This window comes from Musca domestica, unplaced genomic scaffold (assembly GCF_030504385.1).
Source record: "Musca domestica strain aabys unplaced genomic scaffold, Musca_domestica.polishedcontigs.V.1.1 46, whole genome shotgun sequence".
Classification (NCBI taxonomy): Eukaryota; Metazoa; Arthropoda; class Insecta; order Diptera; family Muscidae; genus Musca; species Musca domestica.
This window is the reverse complement of record NW_026712336.1, coordinates 5589111-5612302: the sequence shown is the minus strand read 5'-3', so window position 1 is coordinate 5612302 and position 23192 is coordinate 5589111. Positions and strand designations below refer to the sequence as shown.

The 23192-nt window shown below is 38.9% G+C and overlaps 1 protein-coding gene across 3 annotated transcripts; it reads left to right on the top strand.

The window, feature by feature from the left end:
* Positions 1 to 3080: 3080 nt before the first annotated feature.
* LOC131804550 (uncharacterized protein DDB_G0271670-like) lies at positions 3081 to 12113 on the top strand. 3 transcript variants are annotated; one of them, XM_059127579.1, is made up of 2 exons: positions 3081 to 3508; positions 9141 to 11228. In XM_059127579.1, exon 2 carries the CDS (start codon positions 9232 to 9234, stop codon positions 10924 to 10926), a length of 1695 nt encoding a protein of 564 aa, XP_058983562.1. In that variant the 5' UTR covers positions 3081 to 3508; positions 9141 to 9231; the 3' UTR covers positions 10927 to 11228. The 3 variants fall into 3 exon arrangements, 2 of the variants coding, with proteins under 2 accessions (XP_058983562.1, XP_058983561.1); XM_059127578.1 differs by lacking the exon at positions 3081 to 3508 and adding an exon at positions 6233 to 6356; XR_009343167.1 differs by lacking the exon at positions 3081 to 3508 and adding an exon at positions 11287 to 12113 and having other exon boundaries at positions 8806 to 11153.
* The last annotated feature ends 11079 nt before the right edge of the window (positions 12114 to 23192 follow it).

Below are 23192 nucleotides of genomic sequence, written 5' to 3'. Positions count from 1 at the left end.
TTTCGGCAGTATTTTAGTCGGTATGCAATGACAACGAATCAATGTTTATTGCATAACCAGCCGTATCAGCAGCAACAACAACGAGATGGCAACTGGAGCCTAAAAGCCCGTTCAGAATGGCAAGGGAAGGGGGGTAGGCATTTGGCAATAGATGCAAGCAACATCAGCAATGAGAATTGAATTTATTAATAATATTTGTGGAAACTATTTGAATGTGAGTGTTGCTGTGTGTGTGGTGCAACAGGGATGTTGGTGGATGTGGTAGCAACAACAACAGCCTCTAAGGAAAATAGATTGCAACATTTGTTGCTTTTGCCTTGGTCCAGCTAGAGGCCAGTTTTTGGTGGGCACTGGGGGAAAATATTGTTCTTTATAACCAAAAATTCTACAGAGTTCGTGGTAAGTGGAAGGGCGTGCGGGTTGCAGCACTTGTACATACAGTGCGGCAACATAGATTTCTGTAGCCTTTTTTGATGAAATTCAAAAACGTTGAGGCAAAGGATGCTAGAAAACAAAAACACAATAACAAAAATATGTTAATTTTTTCCTGGGTAGGAAATGTTTTGCCATCAATTCGTTACTCTATTGAAAAATGCATCAATGCTGGCGTTCCATCCAGCTGCTGTTGCTCCTGGTGAGCATGGAAAATTATTACAATGTCACTGTTTTGATTGATTGATTGTTTTTGTTGTTCCTATGCAAATCATTTATTTGTATTTCTTTTTGGGGGCCACAGTCGAAAAGTTCGCAACATCACAACAGCATTCGTTCCGTGGAGGTTGCCACAGCTTCTCTGTTTGCTTTTCTAGCATCGTTGCATTTTTTGAACGAGAAAACAAATGGGGACAAATGTTATGACATAATTTCTCGGTGAAATGGGATGGACTCCACACCAGTGACAGCAGAAAATCAACAAGAGATTCGGTAAAATCGGTATGCAAAAAAGGCAAAAGGAATAGGAAACAACAAAAGGCTGAAAAAATATTATTGCTAAACATGGCCATAATTCAAATCAGAAACAAAAGGCTGAAAAAGCTCAACTAGTATTTGAATATACCTAACCAGCATTTGCCTATAAATATTGCAAAGGAATGTAATAAAACATTTTCCAGTTTTGATACAACAACACTAACAAACAAATTTGCATATGGAAATTTATTGCTAGCATTGGTTTTGCTCAACGGATGGGCTAAAAAAATTTAAGGATAACTTGAAATAAAGAGTTTTGGGGTCCTCCCAATATTTTCTCTGCAATTTTTAAGAAATAGCAATTCGAGGCCCAGAATATTATAAATTCCAGTCTGTTTCCGGACAATAACAGTACCTTGCAAAATTATATATGGATGTGAAATAAATAAGCTTTCGAAGGATGTATAATCTATCTATAATCTGAAACTGACACGTCATATTTATATCATATTTATTTAGGTCCGACACGAAATTGACAATATTGACCCATTCTTTTGGAACCCACATAACAGAAGTCAAAATATATTTAAATAATTGAACATTAACTGAAGGTATACATCTCTCGGCAAACCCGATTGATATTTTTAACTTGAACGTGGATTTTCAAAAAGTAATTTTTTAGGGATCAGAACGTAGATTTAAAACGTGGTTTTAAAAAAATATTTTTTAAAGAATAAATAAAACGTGATTTTAAAAAAATATTGTTAAAGCCCAGAACGTGTATATTTGAATAATAATTTTTAAGACTCAAAACGTGGATTTTTAAATAATAATTTTTCAAGGCCCAGAACGTGAATTAAAGAATATTTTTTTAAGGCACAGAGCGCGGATTTTTTAAAGAATATTTTTTAAGGGCCAGAACGTAGATTTTAAAAGAATATTTTTTAAGAGCCAGAATATTTTTTAAGGTCCAGAAAGTGGATTTTTAAAAAATATCTTTTAAGGCCCAGAACGTAGATTTTTTAAAAATATTTTTTTAAGGCCCAGAACGTGGATTTTTAAAAAAAAATATTTTTTTAAGCCCAGAACGTGGATTTTTGATAAATAATTTTTTAAGGCCCAGAACGTGGATTTTTAAAAAATATTTTTTTAAGCCCAGAACGTGGATTTTTGAAAAATAATTTTTTAAGGCCTAGAACTTGGATTTTTTTAAAAAAAAAAAAAAAAATTAAGGCCCAAAACGTGGATTTTTAAAGAAAAAAATTCTTTTAAGGGTCAGAACGTGGATTTTCAACAAAAAATAATTTTTTAAGGCCCAAAACGTGGATTTTTAAAGAAAAAAAATTTTTAAGGATCAGAACGTGGATTTTTAAGGAAAATATTTTTAAGGATCGGAAAGTGGATTTAGTAGGGTCCAGAACTTGGATCTTTAAAGAATCAATAAAACGTGGATTTTTAAAAAATAATTTTGTAAGGCCCTGAACTCGGATTTTTAAAGAATCAATAAAACGTGGATTTCTAAAAAAATAATTTTGTAAGACTCAGAACTTGGATTTTTAAAGAATCAATAAAGCGTGGATTTTTAAAAAATAATTTTTAAGGCCCAGAACTTGGATTTTTAACGAATCAATAAAACGTGGATTTTTAAAAAATAATTTTTTAAGGTCCAGAACTTGGATTTTTAAAGAATCAATAAAGCGTGGATTTTTAAAAAATAATTTTTTAAGGCCCAGAACTTGGATTTTTAAAGAATTAATAAAACGTGGATTTTTAAAGAAAATATTTTTAAGGATCAGAACGTGGATTTTTAGCGAATAAATAAAATGTGGTTTAAATAAAAAATAAATTTTTAGGGCCCAGAACTTTGATTTTTAAAGAATCAATAAAACGTGGATTTTTAAAAAATAATTTTGTAAGGCCCAGAACTTGAATTTTTAAAGAATCAATAAAACGTGGATTTTTTAAAAATAATTTTTTAAGGCCCAGAACTTGGATTTTTATAAAATCAATAAAACGTGGATTTTTAAAAAATATTTTTTTAGGCCCAGAACTTGGATTTTTAAAGAATCAATAAAACGTGGATTTTTAAAAAATATTTTTTTTTTTAAAACACAGTAGATTTTGCCACATACGACCTAATTCTGCCTAGTGTAACGCCCAAAAGTCATGCTTTCGTTTTTGGGGTACATTATTATTTTAAATACCATTTTTACTTACGTATGTTATATACATCAACTATGAATTATATTTTTTGTTTGAAAATGAATTAAAATATTTAAGTTATGAATTAAACTAACAGCTACTCAGGGTCATGTAATTTAAATGTATTTGAATATTAACGGTCACACAGGTCCCCTAGTAGAAAGAAGTATACTTAAAATACAACATTGGAACCCCTGGTGGCAAATGGCGGAACTACGCAAAACTGTCAGATTGGGATCAGCTGCTGTCATGAGAAAACAACAATCGTTGTCCAGCCAAAAAGGTATAAAAGGAGACGCATTTCACACAATCGAGATCAGTCTTCTGTTGATGGCTGGTAAGTCAAGTGTGATTGGGAGGAAGAAAAGGCGCGCAACCTCGGTTGAATTGAGTCTTAGTAAGCCAAACAATAAGCCTTGACTATTTGTGGTGACTGGACTGGACTGAACGCAGGGTCAAGTGAGGGTTGTAGCAATACTCCCTATTCTTCGGGCTGCGTTGACGGCGACTGAACGCAGGGTCAAGTGAGGGTTGTAGCAATACTCCCTATTCTTCGGGCTGCGTTGACGGCGACTGAACGCAGGGTCAAGTGAGGGTTGTAGCAATACTCCCTATTCTTCGGGCTGCGTTGACGGCGACTGAACGCAGGGTCAAGTGAGGGTTGTAGCAATACTCCCTATTCTTCGGGCTGCGTTGACGGCGACTGAACGCAGGGTCAAGTGAGGGTTGTAGCAATACTCCCTATTCTTCGGGCTGCGTTGACGGCGACTGAACGCAGGGTCGAGTGAGGGCTGTAGCAATACTCCCTATTCTTCGGGCTGCGTTGACGGCGACTGACGTACTCATCGGGCTGCTGCTGTGCCAAAGCTGCCGCCACCCGATTCGTCGTGCGCGTATTCATCGGGCCGCCGCTGTGCCAAGCTGCCGCCACTACTACTCGCCGCTGACGTATTCATCGGGCCGCCGCTGTGCCAAAGCCGCCGCCACCCTATTCGCCGCTCGCCTATTCATCGGGCCGCCGCTGTGCCAAAGCCGCCGCCACCCTATTCGCCGCTCGCCTATTCATCGGGCCGCCGCTGTGCCAAAGCCGCCGCCACCCTATTCGTCGCTCGCCTATTCATCGGGCCGCCGCTGTGCCAAGCTGCCGCCACTACTATTCGTCGCTCGCCTATTCATCGGGCCGCCGCTGTGCCAAGCTGCCGCCACCCTATTCGTCGCTCGCCTATTCATCGGGCCGCCGCTGTGCCAAGCTGCCGCCACTCTATTCGTCGCTCGCCTATTCATCGGGCCGCCGCTGTGCCAAGCTGCCACCACTGCTACCCGTTTATTAACATTTCGACTGAACTTTGTGATTTAGTGTTCTTCGTAAAACGTTCTGAACGTGATTTTATTGTGTTTAGTGTAGTGTTAGTGTTATTTAAGGAAATAAATTTATAACGTTTTAAGAAAATATTTTTGCTTCGCTCTCTCTCTCTTTATGTCCTAACAAATAAATTTTTGTGACGACTCTGGCCCCCGCTGAACCTACCCCAGCTTCAAAGTGAAAACACGTCGTCACAATGGCGCCCGAGCAGGGACTATAAAAGAGAGAAAGAATAAATAAATGAGTGAACAATAATTAGACAAATACAGATGAAAACCCAGTGAAAAAAAAAAAACAGTTTAAAAAAAAAAAAAAAAAAAAAAAAAAAAAAAAAAAAAAAAAAATGTCAAACGAAAAGACAATGTTGAAGGTCTCCTGGGCCTATATGCTAAAGCAAGAAGACTTGGTAACATATCTTACTGAATTCAATCTTGATCCAGTTGGAAAAGTGGACGATCTCCGAAAAAGATGGGCTAAATTTCTCCACAACGACCATGAAGCCGATGTATACAGACGGCTTATAGAGTTGCAGAACAAACATGAAAGTACCAGTCCGACCAAATCGCCGACATTGCGAGCCGTCACAAAACAACCCCTTATAACCGTAACACCGTGTGGAGCAGAAGCAATAGTATTATCCCCAATAAAAACAGAGTACGCCCTTCCCCACATTTCCGCGGAAAGGTCACATGGAGAGTCAAGCACAGGGGTAACAAACGATCAAAAAGTACAGAAGATGTCGCCAACAAACCCCGAATATGGATTTCAAAAAGATTCTCCGCCCAAGCCATCCAATAATTCGTCGTTACTCGTAATTCTCGACCAAATCCGAAAATGGAATATTACTTTTGAAAATGGAATGGACCCTATTGGATTCGTAGAACGTGTAGAAGAAATGGCTGAAATGTACATCGTGGAAGTGAATCAAATAATTAAAGTAATGCCAGAGTTGTTACGAGGTAAAGCTTTAATCTGGCTAAGGAACAACAACCGACACTGGACTACCTGGAACGAATTTAAGAGTGATTTTCTGAAATTCTTTTTGCCACCGAGATACTTTGAGAAATTGGAGGATGAAATTAGGAGAAGGATACAGCGTAATAAGGAGCCGTTTAAGGAATATGTACTCTCTATACAGCATCTTATGCAGCACACCAATATGACCGAAGAACAAAAATTGGAACGAATTTTTAGAAACGCGCATTCGGATTATCAATGGTACATTCGCCGTAAAGACTTTACCACACTTTCGGAATTGATCTCCTTGGCAGACGAACTCGAAAGCATACCAAATAATTCTCGGTCGGAACAGCCTCGAAATCAACAAAACTATAATCGACGTGCGGACAACTCTAGAAATAACCTGTATTGCACCAATCAAGGTGACCAAGTGCTAAACGAAAGCTCATCCAATCCAGAAACGCAGCAGGATGAACCCCCGGCAAAGAAGAGTAACCAGAATGTTACATCATTGCAATGTGAAGAATATCGCCTTACTGCAACTGTCTTAATAGAGGGGAAAGCTATTAAAGCAACTGTCGACACTGGTGCCACTAGCTGTTTTATAAAAAGAGAATTTGCGGAAAAAATCAAGAAAAGGTTTACTTATTCACGGCATGAGGCAAATGTTATCCTCGCAGACGGCACCACGGTGAACATCACAAGATCAACAGTGTTACCTGTTACATTTGGAAACCAAAGCTCAGATGTTACATTTCTCATCATGCCGCAATTCAAGGAAAACATCATATTGGGATTGGAATTTCTAAAACAGTTCCACACGACCATTCACTGCGCCGGTATAAGTGTCAAATTAAGTAAGCCAACCACCTCAACGGAGCATTGTACCGTGGCTATAGGAGAGGAAACCCCATCAAAAGAGGTAATAGATACAATGACAGCTACGAATAATGTATCCCCCAGACCTAAATTCTTAAACGATGAATTGAGTAAAACGCAATGTGAGATCGTTGAAAATTTTCTGGCACAGGAACTCCCTAAGTTCCAACAATTAAATGGCCTATCGTCAATAGCTGAACATAAGATTGTAATGACCGACGATCGACCCATTAAATTAAGATATGCTCCGCGAAATCCTGCAATGCAAGCCGTGATTAATGCCGAAGTGAGAAAGCTCGAAGAACGAGGATGTATAGAGCCGTCTACAAGCCCATACTGTTTCCCCATCACATTAGTCAGAAAGAAAAATGGGAATTGGAGAACTTGTATGGATTTTCGCCAATTGAATAAACGTTCTGTTCCAGATGCCTACCCTTTACCCCGCATCGACACAATACTGAATCGACTACGGGATGCCAAATACGTGAGTAGCCTGGACCTTAAAGACGGATATTGGCAAATACCTATGGCGAAGGAGAGCAGAAAATACACGGCCTTTGCGGTAGCTGGTAAAGGTCTATATCAGTGGAAAGTGATGCCTTTCGGTTTGCATTCAGCACCGGCAACCTTCCAACGGGCATTAGATAGTGTGATTGGGCCTGAAATGGACCCCCACGCTTTTGCATACCTTGACGATATCATCGTCATTGGAAAAACGTTTGAGGAACACTTGCGGAACTTGAGAGAAGTGTTCAGAAGATTGCGATCAGCTAACCTGAGAATAAACATTGAGAAATGCGAATTTTTCAGAAAAGAAACGAAGTATTTAGGCCATGTTGTGAGTAGCGAGGGAATAAAGACGGATCCAGATAAAGTTGCCGCAATAGTGGAAATGAAACCTCCAACATCGGTAAAGGAGGTACGAAGATTTCTTGGAGTAGCATCTTGGTACCGAAGATTTGTCCCACAGTTTGCAACAATTTCACAACCATTGACTAGTCTTCTTAAAAAGGGAAAACATTGGAAATGGGGTCCCGAACAACAAGAAGCATTCTCAGACCTAAAAGCAAAGTTAACTGAAGCCCCCGTTCTGGCTTGTCCGGATTTCACAAAGACGTTCATATTGCAAACTGATGCCAGCAACTATGGCCTTGGAGCAGTTCTAACACAGGAGTTAGATAACGTGGAACGTGTCATAGCCTACGCCAGCAGACATTTAAAACAGGCTGAAAAGAACTACTCAGCGACTGAAAGGGAATGTCTAGCCATACTGTGGGGCATCAGACACATGAGACCCTATTTAGAGGGTTACCAGTTTATAGTTATTACCGATCATTTGGCCCTAAAATGGTTAAATTCTATTGAAAGCCCTACAGGTCGACTCGCACGTTGGGCTCTCGAGCTACAGCAATATAATTTTTGATCAGATACCGTAGAGGAAAACAGAACGTTGTGGCAGATGCGCTTTCGAGAACACCTTTGGAAACGGTAGACCTAGCCACAGTAAAATATGACACCAGTCCGTGCCCATGGCTAGAAAAGTTGAAGGAAACCATAACCAAGAATCCGAAGAAGTATCCAGACTATACAATCATTGAGGGAAATGTTTATCGACATTTTCCCAAGCAAATAAACGATGAAGATTGCACACCATGGAAGCTGTGTGTGCCCACCGGATCAAGGATTCAGGTCCTTAGAGAAAATCATGACAGTGTCACCGGAGGTCATTTGGGAGTGCGAAAGACTAGCAACAAGGTGGCGAACCGATATTTTTGGCCTGGTATGTTCCAGGACATCAAACGTTATGTCCAGCAGTGCGAATGTTGCCAAAAATATAAAGTCAGCCAACAGAAACCAGCAGGGGAAATGTTGATAAGAATCCCGGAGGAACCATGGGCCACTATTTGTGCGGACTTCGTAGGACCCCTACCGCGATCTAAGCACGGTAACTCAATGCTACTCGTTATTATGGATAGATTCTCAAAATGGACGGAGTTGGTTCCATTGCGGAAGGCTACGACAGAGGGATTAATAAAGGCATGCAGAGAAAGAATTATTTCTAGATATGGGGTTCCAAAAATATTGATAACCGATAACGGAACCCAATTCACTAGCAACCAATTCGAAAAATTCCTAGCAGAAATGGGTATAAAGCATCAACTTACGGCTCCTTACACCCCGCAAGAGAACCCTACTGAAAGGACAAATCGGACAGTGAAAACAATGATAGCACAAGTTTCGAAACAACATAATACATGGGACGATATGCTGCCCGAAATAATGTTAGCCATAAACACTAGTGCATCAGAATCCACTGGATATTCGCCGGCATACCTGACACAAGGAAGAGAACCGCGACTGCCCCAGGCATTATATGATCAGCTCACAACAGGAACTGGTGCTAGAATAGTCTTACCAGAAGACCGTGCCCAGGAGTTGAAAGAAATATTTAAGATAGTGCGTCGAAACTTGGCAAAAGCATCTCAAAACCAGCGGAGACAGTACAACCTTAGACGACGAGTTTGGAAACCAAAGATTGGGGAGCAAGTTCTAGTTCGTCTACATCCTCAGTCGAAGGCCGTCGAAAATTTCGCCGCCAAACTAGCGCCCAAATACGGAGGGCCGTTTGTCGTACAAAAATTCCAATCTCCAGTAATCGTTGTAGTCCGAGGAAAAGACAACATCACCCGCGTCGCGCACTTAAGTGAAATTAAGCCTTTTTATGAAGAACAAAATTAAATTGTAGACATAGAAGTAGAATGTTGATTGTAGTTCCACTTACGTTTATGTGATGCCATTTCATTATAATTTCTTATTTTATTTTTAGACATTAAATTGACAATACCCAAACTAATCAGTGTCCTAATATAAGCCCATACTTCAAAGACCATCGCAATTCTCAAAATTTCAACATCACGATGGAGCAAGATAGCCCCAACACGAAAAAATTCAAACGGGCGAAGGAGAAATTTCGAGCTCATCTGGAACAAGTCGAGGCTCAAAGGCGAAGGACAATATTTTTAGACGAAGGTCCTAGTACCAGCCGAAAGAGGAGAACAAATCAATACCGTAAGCCCAATCCAAGAAAGGGTAGCAGTCAATCCTCATCGCCCCAGCACCAAATATTTTACCGAATGTGCAGCACAACCCCGAATGACGTTCCACAGCAAAAGTGTAACACGACCGAAAACAACAGCGACGATATCGATGAAACTGACTCTTTGAACGAGGAAACCCAGCCTAGTAGTGACGTCCCGCGTACACCAACCTACGCCCCGTGTTTTGGTTCGCCAAATAGCTTTAAGCCGGCTTCCGATGTGCTCTCAACACCCACTTCAAGGTGCTCAGAAATGCCTGTTACACCGGGTAAAGAATGGTGTCGTGACTCAGATGACGCATCAACTCTTCCTCGGCCCAATATGGAGGAGTCGGGTGAATCTCAATCAAATTTCGAAATGGATGAAGAATGTCGGCGTATGTTTTACGGTTACTTAGAAACCTCAGTGACTCGGCGAGCACAGTCACCCTTATCCTCGAATAATTCCTCGCTGGATGAGTCGGATAACGAAGATCAACGTTCCTCGTCTCCGCCAAAAAGGTATGGTCTGGGATTTGTCCGTCAGAAAGATAGCCAATACAAATATCTCGGATTTCGCTGTTATGAGAGAACAGTTACTGTGCAGCTTTTGGTCCCCGACTCCGGGGAAAATCCAATATATGAAATAACCAACCCACCGCCGGATAATCATCGTACGCCCTCACCCACACCCGCGATAGGGGAAGAGATCAACACCGAAGATATCCATTCAATATCCAACACCTCACACAAACATGAGGAGGTTCCTACTTCATCCTCACATGCTTGCGCACATTTAGAAGAAGACTCCAGATCGACCGCAAGTAGTTTTGTGACAGTTTCCGAAGATCCTAGTTCTGAGTGGTGGACCCAATGGCAGACGCTGGTTGGTGTTCCTCCATCATCACCGCTATATAACATAACCGAACAAGCAAATCTGTTGCATAGTGATGACGTACAAATTCCATCGCAATCCAATGCTGCCGTCATATCGGACGATCACAGGTCCCCCAACGTGAAGGAAGATAAATCATTACCAGGAACGCCGGGACACGTTGTCGAACTGTCATCACCATCGATGTCTTCCCGATCGTCATCCTCATCCTCATCAGCCTCGTCGTCTTCATCATCATCCTCATCCTCATCAGCCTCGTCGTCTTCATCATCATCCACAAGCCAAACGATGACACCTCATCAGCCAACATTGTGTAGCAGTCAACCTTCCATCGATGAAGTGTTTATACCCAGTAAGGAGAATAATAGCACACCAAGTACAATCAAATTGCCAGTCACTGAAATCCCAACTGAGTCAACGCCATCGTCCTCGACAGACAATCCCGTGAACGATAACACATTTCTCGAACTGCCAAATTATCCCGAAAACCTACAAATCCGTATCGAGAAGTTTAAAAACAATTGGAAAAAGGGACACAAACTGAAGCGAATTGTTAAACAAGATGGCAAGCAGTACCGCATAATAATATCAGCAGACGGGGTAGTGAAGGTATCTCTCCGAACTTCTGCAATTGGTCTCTAACATACCTTCCTATTCGACCGAGATATAGTCGAACCAAAGTGCCCATGTCGGAGAAATAAAAGGTTACATAACACCCTAGGGCTTCCTGGCTATTGAAACCCAATAGCAATAGAGAAAGCAAATCAAGGAATCAAAAATCAGAGGGAGGAAGAGATGCCATGTAACGCCCAAAAGTCATGCTTTCGTTTTTGGGGTACATTATTATTTTAAATACCATTTTTACTTACGTATGTTATATACATCAACTATGAATTATATTTTTTGTTTGAAAATGAATTAAAATATTTAAGTTATGAATTAAACTAACAGCTACTCAGGGTCATGTAATTTAAATGTATTTGAATATTAACGGTCACACAGGTCCCCTAGTAGAAAGAAGTATACTTAAAATACAACATTGGAACCCCTGGTGGCAAATGGCGGAACTACGCAAAACTGTCAGATTGGGATCAGCTGCTGTCATGAGAAAACAACAATCGTTGTCCAGCCAAAAAGGTATAAAAGGAGACGCATTTCACACAATCGAGATCAGTCTTCTGTTGATGGCTGGTAAGTCAAGTGTGATTGGGAGGAAGAAAAGGCGCGCAACCTCGGTTGAATTGAGTCTTAGTAAGCCAAACAATAAGCCTTGACTATTTGTGGTGACTGGACTGGACTGAACGCAGGGTCAAGTGAGGGTTGTAGCAATACTCCCTATTCTTCGGGCTGCGTTGACGGCGACTGAACGCAGGGTCAAGTGAGGGTTGTAGCAATACTCCCTATTCTTCGGGCTGCGTTGACGGCGACTGAACGCAGGGTCAAGTGAGGGTTGTAGCAATACTCCCTATTCTTCGGGCTGCGTTGACGGCGACTGAACGCAGGGTCAAGTGAGGGTTGTAGCAATACTCCCTATTCTTCGGGCTGCGTTGACGGCGACTGAACGCAGGGTCAAGTGAGGGTTGTAGCAATACTCCCTATTCTTCGGGCTGCGTTGACGGCGACTGAACGCAGGGTCGAGTGAGGGCTGTAGCAATACTCCCTATTCTTCGGGCTGCGTTGACGGCGACTGACGTACTCATCGGGCTGCTGCTGTGCCAAAGCTGCCGCCACCCGATTCGTCGTGCGCGTATTCATCGGGCCGCCGCTGTGCCAAGCTGCCGCCACTACTACTCGCCGCTGACGTATTCATCGGGCCGCCGCTGTGCCAAAGCCGCCGCCACCCTATTCGCCGCTCGCCTATTCATCGGGCCGCCGCTGTGCCAAAGCCGCCGCCACCCTATTCGCCGCTCGCCTATTCATCGGGCCGCCGCTGTGCCAAAGCCGCCGCCACCCTATTCGTCGCTCGCCTATTCATCGGGCCGCCGCTGTGCCAAGCTGCCGCCACTACTATTCGTCGCTCGCCTATTCATCGGGCCGCCGCTGTGCCAAGCTGCCGCCACCCTATTCGTCGCTCGCCTATTCATCGGGCCGCCGCTGTGCCAAGCTGCCGCCACTCTATTCGTCGCTCGCCTATTCATCGGGCCGCCGCTGTGCCAAGCTGCCACCACTGCTACCCGTTTATTAACATTTCGACTGAACTTTGTGATTTAGTGTTCTTCGTAAAACGTTCTGAACGTGATTTTATTGTGTTTAGTGTAGTGTTAGTGTTATTTAAGGAAATAAATTTATAACGTTTTAAGAAAATATTTTTGCTTCGCTCTCTCTCTCTTTATGTCCTAACAAATAAATTTTTGTGACGACTCTGGCCCCCGCTGAACCTACCCCAGCTTCAAAGTGAAAACACGTCGTCACACTAGAGGCAAGTGTATCAAATTTGGTGAAGGCACTCGAGACAAATGAAACATGAATTTTTTTTTTTTTTTGAAAACCCGATAGATTTTTTATTGCAGAAATTCAATTTACAATTTTGAACTCAACAGGTCTCGCATTGTTGTTTGCCAATATATAATAAAAAGTATATACCTATAATTCTAAAAAACAAGTAAACAAGCTGTAATTTCGGACGGGCTGTACTTTTAATAACCTTCACCATTTGGAACGAATTTGTTACTTGTCAAATAAAATTAAATCCGTTAAAAATTCTGTTAAAATTTAAAAAATGCCAAATGTTGGCTATACCAAAACGTGGACCTTTAAATACCAAACTTGAAACATTTCTGGTGAATAATGTCGCTTAAAGCATCAAAATACCGAAAATTGGGAGGTACCATTATATGGGGGCTATATGATGACGTGGACCTGCACGGACAAGTTTCTGTCATAGACTGTAGTGTACATTTCGAACTTAAAATACTAAATTTGAAACAATTCCGGTGAATAGTGTCGCTAAAATCAACAAAGTGCCGAATATCGAAAGATACCGTTATATGGGGGCTATACGAAGACGTAGACCTGCACAGACAGTTTTCTGTCTTAGACTGTAGTGTACATTTCGAACCTAAAATACTAAATTTGAAACAATTCTGGTCAATATTGTCGTTAAAATCATCAAAATACCGAATATCCGGAGGTACCGTTATATGGGGGATATATGAAGACGTGGACATGCACAGACAAATTTCTGTCTTAGGCTGTAGTATCCATTACAAACATCAAATACCATATTTGAAACAATTCCGGTGAATAATGTCGCTAAAATCAACAAAGTACCGAACATCGGAAGATACCATTATATGGGGGCTATACGAAGACGTAGACCTGCACAGACAATTTTTTCCTATAGACATAATATACATTTGTGTAAAATTTTAGAATTCTCTGTCTGTAGTATTAATTTTGAACTTCAAATAACAAATTTGAAACACCAAAAAGTCCTGCAGACATAATATACATTTGAGTAAAATTGTATCAATCTACTTCATTTCGTTCGGAAGCTAGAGTGATTTCCACAGACGGACAGACGGATAGACGGACGGACATCGCTAAATCGACATAGAATTTTATGCTGATCAAGAATATATATCCTTTGTGGGGTCTAAAATGTATATTTCGAGGTGCTACAAACGGAATGACAAACTTAATATACCCTCAATACTATGGTGGAGGGTATGCAAAATTGTCGAGGATTACTTTTTTCTCTGAGTTGTTGAACTATATGTTAAAAAATTATTGATTTTACAAAATCTCATTCAATTCAATTGTGCCTCAAAATACTCTCTATTACCCTGACCTGCTCACACAGATTTTTGTTATATATTCCAAACTTCCAACATAAAATATTCCATTAGAAATCTTCCATAATTAAGCCACACTCGTATTGCTTTTCTTTTTTTTTTTGCATCTACAAATTTCAATTGTGGAAGAATTCATAAAATTACATGTGTTGTTGCCTTGTGTGGTAACTTTAATCTCTTTCCGTTTCGAAAAAATACAGCAATTAAAATTTCAATTTTATTGAAGACACTTGAAATGAACAAATTAATGTGAGAGAAGGCCAAAAATATGAAAACAACAACAGCAACAATAACCGTACATAATGAGACCTAAAATGTATTATCAGAAAAGAAAACAAAAGACTTTCGTAAGACCTGCTATAAATCTCATACTTGAACACTTTTCGTATTGATTATTATTTCCGTTTTGGTATGACTTTATAATCATCGTCGTCGTCATCATCATCATCGTCACTTTTTGGGGGAAGATTTCGTAAAACGGGCATTTTGTATTTATTTAAATGGGCATATAAATATTGTTTCGATTTCTCTGTGCTCCATAAGTAACATCAAGAGTCAAATGGAGTCGCCATTGGACCATGGTCGAATCTACCATGTGTGTGTGGAAGTTGGGTAAATGGCTTGCGTGAGTGTGTCGGTGTGTGGAAGTGATAAGAAATGACACCATTAAGACAAAATTGAAAGAAGAAGATGCTGCAGCAGCAGCAATTTTACATTTTTCATTTTCAGTTTTGTAATAAAATAATGATTATATGTCTCTCTCTGGGCGTAGAATGGTGTATGGCTTTTGGAATGCTTCATTGAATTGCCGTGATTTCAATGTGAGAAATATGAGACATGTAAAGAATTGCAGGAATGCCCTACTCAAAGAGTAAAGATATATAGAAATTTGTCCATGTAAAGAAGATATATAAAAGGTTTTCTATGTCCAAAATGCCTTTCAAAGAATGGGAACAGAAACATATTTCCAAACTATTTGGGGGAAGGGAAGCTAAACTAGCCATACAGGCAAAAAGGAAGTTATCCATATAAAATATGCCTAAAACGACAGGAAAATATTTATTTCAAAGGTAGAACGTGATCCACGACACCACCCTGCGCACGTCCCTGTCAAAGGCATTATGAATACCACTTACATGTCTTCTGTGTGTAGAAGTCCTGTAGAGGTGGAGGAAAATCCCCTAAGAAGTTTACTAAACGTAGCAGATTCCTACTGGTCGAGAGTATGAAGACAATTACGCTCATAGAAGGCATGTGCCTAGTTTTGCCTGGCCTTGCTCTGAACTGTATTTTATGAATGGAAGATAACAAAGGACCCTTGGAAACGTTTCTAAGTAAATAATGAAGCATTTAATGTATATAAGACCCCTATAAGGGAAGTTTTTGTCTGCACCTCCGCAAGGATAAGACTTTTATAATGCCCTTTACATGAACACCTCCAGAAGATTTTATATACACAGAAAAACTCTTGTGGGCACAGAAGGCCTCTAGAATGTCTTCATGGTGTAGAAGACCTCTAGAAAGTCTTTTATGCTAATGAGTCCTACAGAAAATATCCTACTCACAGAAGGCCTCAACAAAGTTTGCAATATATGGAAGTCTACCAGAAAGTTTTCTAATTCTGGAAGACTCCTAAAACATCTTTTATGAAATAAGACCTTCGAAAGGTCTAAATTTATAATAGACATTCAAAAGTTCTTATATGAACAGAACATTTCCAGAATGTTTAGCATGTATAGAATGCCTTCAGAAAGTCTTTAAATAGCCACAATTGAGGATTTTTTAAGAACTCCATAGCTTCAAAATATTTCTTATGCTAGGATTCATAAAAAAAATATTTTCTAAGGTCGCAGCGTACCAAAGGTGTATTTTTTAAGGACTCCCAGGATGATTGATATTTAAAGACTATTTTTCGAAGCCCCCAGACCCTCAAACGTGGATTTTTTGAGAATTACAGTTTAAGACCATGGGACTACAAAACATGGATTTTTAAAATACAATTTTTTGAAGGACCTCAGGTTTTTATGAGATGAATTTTAAAGACAATTTTTTGAAGGACCCCAAGCCTTCAAACTTTTCTTAAGAGAATAATTCAAAAGAGTTGCCCAGCTTTTAAGGTAGATTTTTAAGGAATAATTTTTTGAACGATCCTGGGTTCTAAGAGTGGATACTTTTTATACCCTCCACCATACATAGTATGGAGGGTACATTAAGTTCGTCATTCCGTTTGTAACTCATCGAAATAATCATTTTAGACCCAACAAAGTATATACATTCTTGATCAGCGTAAAATTCTAAGACGATTTAGCCTTGTCCGTCCGACTGTCCGTCTGTTGTAATCACGCTACAGTCTAAACGAATTAAGATAGGAAGCTAAAATTTTGCACAGATCTCTTTTTTGTCTGCAGGCCATTTAAGTTCGAAGATGGGCTATATCGGTCCACGATGTCGTATATGCCCCATATAACGGTATCCCCGATATTCGGTATTTTGATAACTCTACCCACATTTTTCAACGGAATTGTCTGAAAAACCGCACAAGAAGTTTCTTTTGGGTACTTTATACCTCGGCACGATATCGTATAGCCCCCATATAACGGTACCCCCACGGTATTCGGTATTTTGTTGATTTTAGCCCCATTTTTTAATGGAAGTGTCTGAAATTCCACAAAAGGAGTCCCTTGTAAGTATTCTACCCTCTGAAAAAGAATTGTATATATAGGTCCACGATATTGTATATCCCCCATATAACGGTACCCCCGATGTTAGGTATTTTGATAAATTTACCCACATTTTTCAAGGGAATTGTCTGAATATCAACACAAGGAGTTCCATGTGGGTACTTTATAGCTCAGCACAGAATTATCTGTATAGGTCCACGATATCGTATATTCCCTATATAACGGTATACTCGATATTCGGTATTTTCATGATTTTAGACACATTTTCAAATCGTATTGTCTGAAAATCTACACAAATTATTTTTTGTGAGCACTTTACCCCTGAAAGGGAATTGACTATATAGGTCCGTTATAACGGTACCCCCCGATATTCAGTAGTTTGATGATTTTAACCACTTTTTCCAATGGAATTATCTGAAAATCCACACAAGGAGTTCCTTGTGAGTACTTTACACCCAGACATAGATTTGTCTTAATAGGTCCACAATATCATATATACCCGCATATATCATACCTTCCTATATTAGATATTGTAAAGATTAAAAAAAAAATTAATGGATTTTATTTTTTTGAAAAATTTCTAATTCGTTCCAAATTGTGGAGGGTATTCAAAGTTCGGCCCGGCCGAACTTACTGCTTTTTTACTTGTTTTCTTTTTGAAGGACGCCATCCGAATTATTAGACCAAATTCAGTCTAGACGCAAGTACATCAAATTTAGTGAACATCGGTTCAGATATATCTATGGTCCCTTAAATTCGTAAAATGAACTCCACAAGAATGATGTTTGGTGCCTGAAATCAGATACAGTCCATAAATACCTCAGCTAAATTTTATCAAGATCGGTTCAGATTTGGATATAGCTCCCATAAATAACTCTATCCTATTTCAAGTTTATTGTGCACAAAATGACTAATATCAGCCCAAATGGTGTGAGTTATGGCACTTCCGACTGAATTCAGCCTAAAAGTAAGTTCATCTAATTTGGTGAAAATCGGTACAGATATAGCTATAGCTCCCATAAATATGTTTCATTTGATTTGTCAAATTTAGTGCAAATCGATTCAGAGATATATGGGATATACCATATATTAGTTCCTTTCGGAGCATAGTTGCGTAAGGTGTCATAGATTTGGCCACGTCCGACTTTCGAATTTTCTTTACAGGTTAAAGAATATTTTTTGAAGAACCAAGGGACTCAATATGTTGATTTCGTAAAGTATATTTTTTGGAAGGACCAACGGATTTTTGAGGAATATTTGTTAAATCCAAGAGAGAATTTTGAAAGAATGTCGTTTTAGGGGCCCCTTGTCTCTAAAAGTTGATTGTTAATGAATAATTGGAGAAAGTAGCATAGCTTCAAAGGTGGAATAAGGAATACTTTAGAAAAATTCTTAACTCTTAGCTTGAGCCTTTATGCGGAGCAAAGGCCAACACGAGTGGAAACGTGGAATTTCCAATTTTTTCCAAGAACTGCAGAGCTCTAGTCGTGAATTCTAAATTATGCAGTTTTTAAAGAACAATTCGTTCTATGACCAAGGCCTCCAGAAAGTCTGCTATGTTTAGACCTGCGCACAGATTTGCTCAATCAAGAGGGAGTGAAACTTGTTCGCTTTCTTGAGTGCTTGAATGGTACGAGTTTTTATGCGAAGTTTTATATCCACTTGCTGTGGCAACTTTTGTAGTTCTCCGGAGTTCCTCCTATTTGAAATATGAAGGTGGGAGTCGTAACTAGAGTGCACTCTAAGAGTGTAATCGATCGTCATCGAAAAATTGAGCATGCTTGAATTGTATTTAAATTCCCGAGAGTGCTTCTGCTCGAATTAGAGCGACAATGTGAAGGAGCAGGAGCCTCAAGGAAGTTCTATGCTATGTGTAATGGGCCCAAAGAAGTTTCTTATGCCAAAAAATCCTCTATCTATAGGAGTTCTCCAAAGATACTCTATCTATTGGAGGCTTCTAAAATGTATTTTATATGCAGAAGGTCTCCAAACCATCTTCCATGCATTAAAGGTTTCCCAAAGCTATTTTATGTATATGGGCCAAAAATAAGAATATTGTTTGTTTTTTTTCTGTAAAAATTAAATAAAATTAATTTTAGCTTTTCTAAAATGTTGATGCCATAGTGGCAACTTCCGCATTGGAAACAAGTTCTTTGAATAATATGGGCAAAGTCATACAGGTACCGTGTAGTTAAGGTATCATGAGGTCCTACGTATGACGAGGTCCTACGTTATATCGTATACCGATTACGCTATTTAGAAAAAAATCAAACATTTTGGGCAAAAAATAATTTTTCGACGAGTTACAATTTACGTATAGAGTATCTCGTGAGGGCCATCTATATGTTTTATAGAACATTAGTTTTATAGTTTATTTTTATTTTTTTTTTTTTTAATTTTGAATATTTATGTTTTTGTTCATATGAAGAATACTTCATTTAGTTTTTCATATCAAAACTTTAAGTCCAAAGTCCCAATATAACACTTATAGCGCATTTTCCAAACGACCTCACACTGCATAACCACTCCATTTATTTCCTACCCGATTAGTCTACCACAACAACAGCATTGTACAACAGCCTGACTGAGTGACTGGCTGGGGCACCACATTTAGTTTTGAATTCATCATCGAACCGAGATACAGTCTGGTGGCCAGCCTTAGATTCATCTTCCTCTCCATCCATTGTCTTAAGTCGTAAGTGTGTGGAATGGAGTGAAGTGGACTGGAGCATGTGTGAAATGTGTTCGAGACAATCTTAAAATTTATGATTTGAAAGTGTTACAAGTGTCAACGTAATCAACACTTCTTCTTCTGTACGGTCTGCTGGCAAAGCGAATGACGATGATGACGACAATGGCGATGATGAGAGCCGATGCTAATGTAGAAAATCTACAAATCAAAAGCATCTGCGGAACCCCAGCATCAAGTAGATGCTGATGTTGCTGTGGTAGCAGAAGAAGACGTATTACTAATAAACTTCTGACCAATTTGTTGAAGTCGTACAGATCATTTCGTTCCATCTTATTCGTTATCGGCTTTGAAATGAAAGTCTGTCGCTCTAACTGTCTGTCTGTCTGCCATGTATGCAAATGTATTTCACTATTCCCAGTTAGCTCTCATTGTCAGCTGGTTAGCATTCTTGAATGCTTTACTGAAATATTTCATTGAATATTATTCAGTCGACGGCTGGTATTTATCATTTTTCGTTATGGCCCATAAATTCTGCAAATGGGGAAACTCATTTTGTGTGGTGCTAGAAGTTAGTTGGGTTGCTTAAAATTTGTGCAATGTGTTAAAAACAGTTGGTGGCGATATGAGGAATATACATATGGTGGACACTGGGGTACTTCAACTTTAGAATTCCGTTTGCGACACCTCGGAGACCCATTAGAAACCATTCATTCGTTGTCAACTAAAAAACTCTATGTATACTTGATGATCTCTTATCTTCAAAAAAGGTATAGCTCCATTTTCACGGATTTGAGGTTAGCTAATCAACTGAAGTTTTTATATGGTGAAGGTTTTTCTCACAATTTTTTGTTATGTCTCCCCAAACTTCAAAAAATAGTTTGCAAAAATTTAAAAAGAGATTTCAGACTTTGAGCAGACACTTGTATTTCTCATGGGACGTTCATTATTATTAGTTCGCGTTTAGCGGTACCCCTTGATATTCGGTAGTTTGAATATTGTCGCCACAATTTAGAATGACAGATTTTGTGAACTTGTACACCAAAAAGTCTTCACAATCTTTCATTTTGAAGTTTACCGACGGAGATATTAGTAAAACCATTTCACAATGGACCCACATCCAATTTTCTGTCTTTTACTAACTATAAGACACCAACAGTGACTCCAAAATCAAATTTCAGAATATAAACTCTATTCCATCACCCAATACAAAATTTAGTAATATTTAGGCCGCATATCAGTTAAAACAGTATGTTTGTCTGGGCCGAACTTTGAATACCCCCCCTCCAATTGAAACAAATTTGAAAATTTCCCAATAAATAAAAATAATAATAATAAATAATAATAATAATAAATAAACATTACTAAAAAATCCGTTAAAAATTCTGTAAAAATCTTAAAAATACCGAATATATGGAGGTACCGTTACATAGGGCTAAGCGAAGACCTGGCAATTTCATGTCACAGACTGCAGTATCCCTTACGAACTAAAAATACGAAATTTGAACCAATTCTGCTGAATAATGAAATCAGCAAAATAACGAATATAAGGAGGTACCGTTAAATGGGGGCTACACGAAGACCTGGACCTGGACAGTCAAAATTCTGTCACAGGCTGTAGTACCCATTACGAAATTATCAAAATTCCGATTATATGTATACATAGTTGTATGTATACATACTTTCAATACCAAAAGTACTGCAGATTAAACACATTTGAGTAAAATTTTATTAACCTACTTCAATTCGTTCGGAAGCTAGAGTGTTTACCATAGATGTACAGATGGACAGACGGATATATAATTTTGTGCTGATCAAGAATATATATAGTTTGTGGGGTCTAAAATGCATATTTGGAGGAATGACAAACTTAATATGCCCTCTCCATCCTATATATCAACAGTGATCCAAAATTAGTACAATATGGTACTTTTCTAGCAATTATAGTACACATTTCCAAAACGACCACCATATCTCAATTCCAGATACCAACATAGACCTCAATATGGAATTTGAGGATTCTAGTCCTCTTCCTTCATCCAATACCATATTTACTACCATTTAGTAGTTTTCGTAGAAAAATGGGACGCATTTCGAAAACCACCGCCAAAAATCACACACAGAATTCTACCTCTATGTTTCAACAAAGACCAAAGTTTAGTACTATTTAGTACTTTTGGACAATTATAGTATACATTTCCGAAACCACATCTACATGTGCAAACCTCAAATGAACAGCGACCACAAATAAAAAAATTCAGATTTCAAACAACATAAGTACCATTTAGTATTTCAAACACTAATTCTTATCTCAACCCTAACCACCCAATAGCAACATTTCATATTACCTTCCTCATCCGTTCACCCAAAACGAAAGTGAACCAAATTTAGTACAATTTTGTACAGTACTTACACTAATTACACATTTCCGAAACCCCCTCCTAAGATCAACCCCATTTCCAAGAAGTGATTCTCATATCAATTTTCAAGACTTTGCCGATATCCCTTCATATAATCGAACAACAAAGTTAATACTATTTAGTACGTTTTGTACTTTTTAGTACGTGTTTCGAAATCCTTGTATTCCACGTATCGTAATGATACTAATGTCAAATTCAAATGGTTCTAAAACGATCTCCAAATCTCAAACCTATGCACTAATAGTGGCCTCAATGCCAAATTTAAGCTTTCAAGTAGTATCCATTTACGCTATACAAAATTTAGTACCATTTAGTACCTTTCGTACGCTTACAGAACGCAATTCCAAGCCCAAATCTTTATAAACCAATATTTTAAATTTCAAAATCAATATGTTCAACCAAAACCAAATTGTTCGGAATTTAGTACCAACTTGGTATAGATGTTACATTTAGTACAGATTTCCGAAAACAACTACTCATTTCAACACCAAACTTAATTTTAATACCAAATGTCAAGACCTTATCGGTTCATAAAATACCAAAAGGTACAGAATTGGGTGCTTTTTAGTATTTCTATTCCAAATTTCCAAAAACCACAGTCCTTTTTTCATAGGTTGTAGTGCCCATTAAGATCTTCAAATACGAAATTTTAAAAAATTCCGGTGACTAATGTTATCGGAATCACCAAAAAATAGAATAAATGAAGGTATCGTTATATGTGGGCTATATAAAGACGTGGACAATTTTCCGCCATAGGTCAAAGTACCCATTACAAACTTCAAATATCAAATTTTAAACAATTCCGGTGAATAATGTCTCAAAAGTGGCGAATATCGAAGCGAAGCAACTCTTTACATCTTTTGAGTCTATTTTCTTTCTGTTGCGGTGTAAGTTCTTGCACTTTTTTTGAATTTAAATGGCTTTACCCCGAGCTCATTTTTCAATATTTGCCGAATGGAATATTGTTCACGAATATCAGCTCACGAGCCATTTTTCGACCACTGCGACGCGGCTTTCGATCAAGTCGCTTCTTTACTTTTCGAACCACTTCTGCTGATGTTGCTGTTTTCTTCCGTCTATTTTCTTGACGTCGGGCTACGCTACCAGTATCACGGTAACGAGCGATGGTACGACAAAAAAAAAAAGATTTATTCTCATTTAAATGCTGCAGTGCTCTAACGATAGCCACTTGTGTTTTTCCAGCCAAATATAAAGAAATAACACTATCACCCTTGAATTCCATCAGGAATAACTTTTTTTCTGGAAAACTCTCACCCAAATGCATTTGTACGCTTGCAAACAATATAGTGAGCTGTCAGTGAAA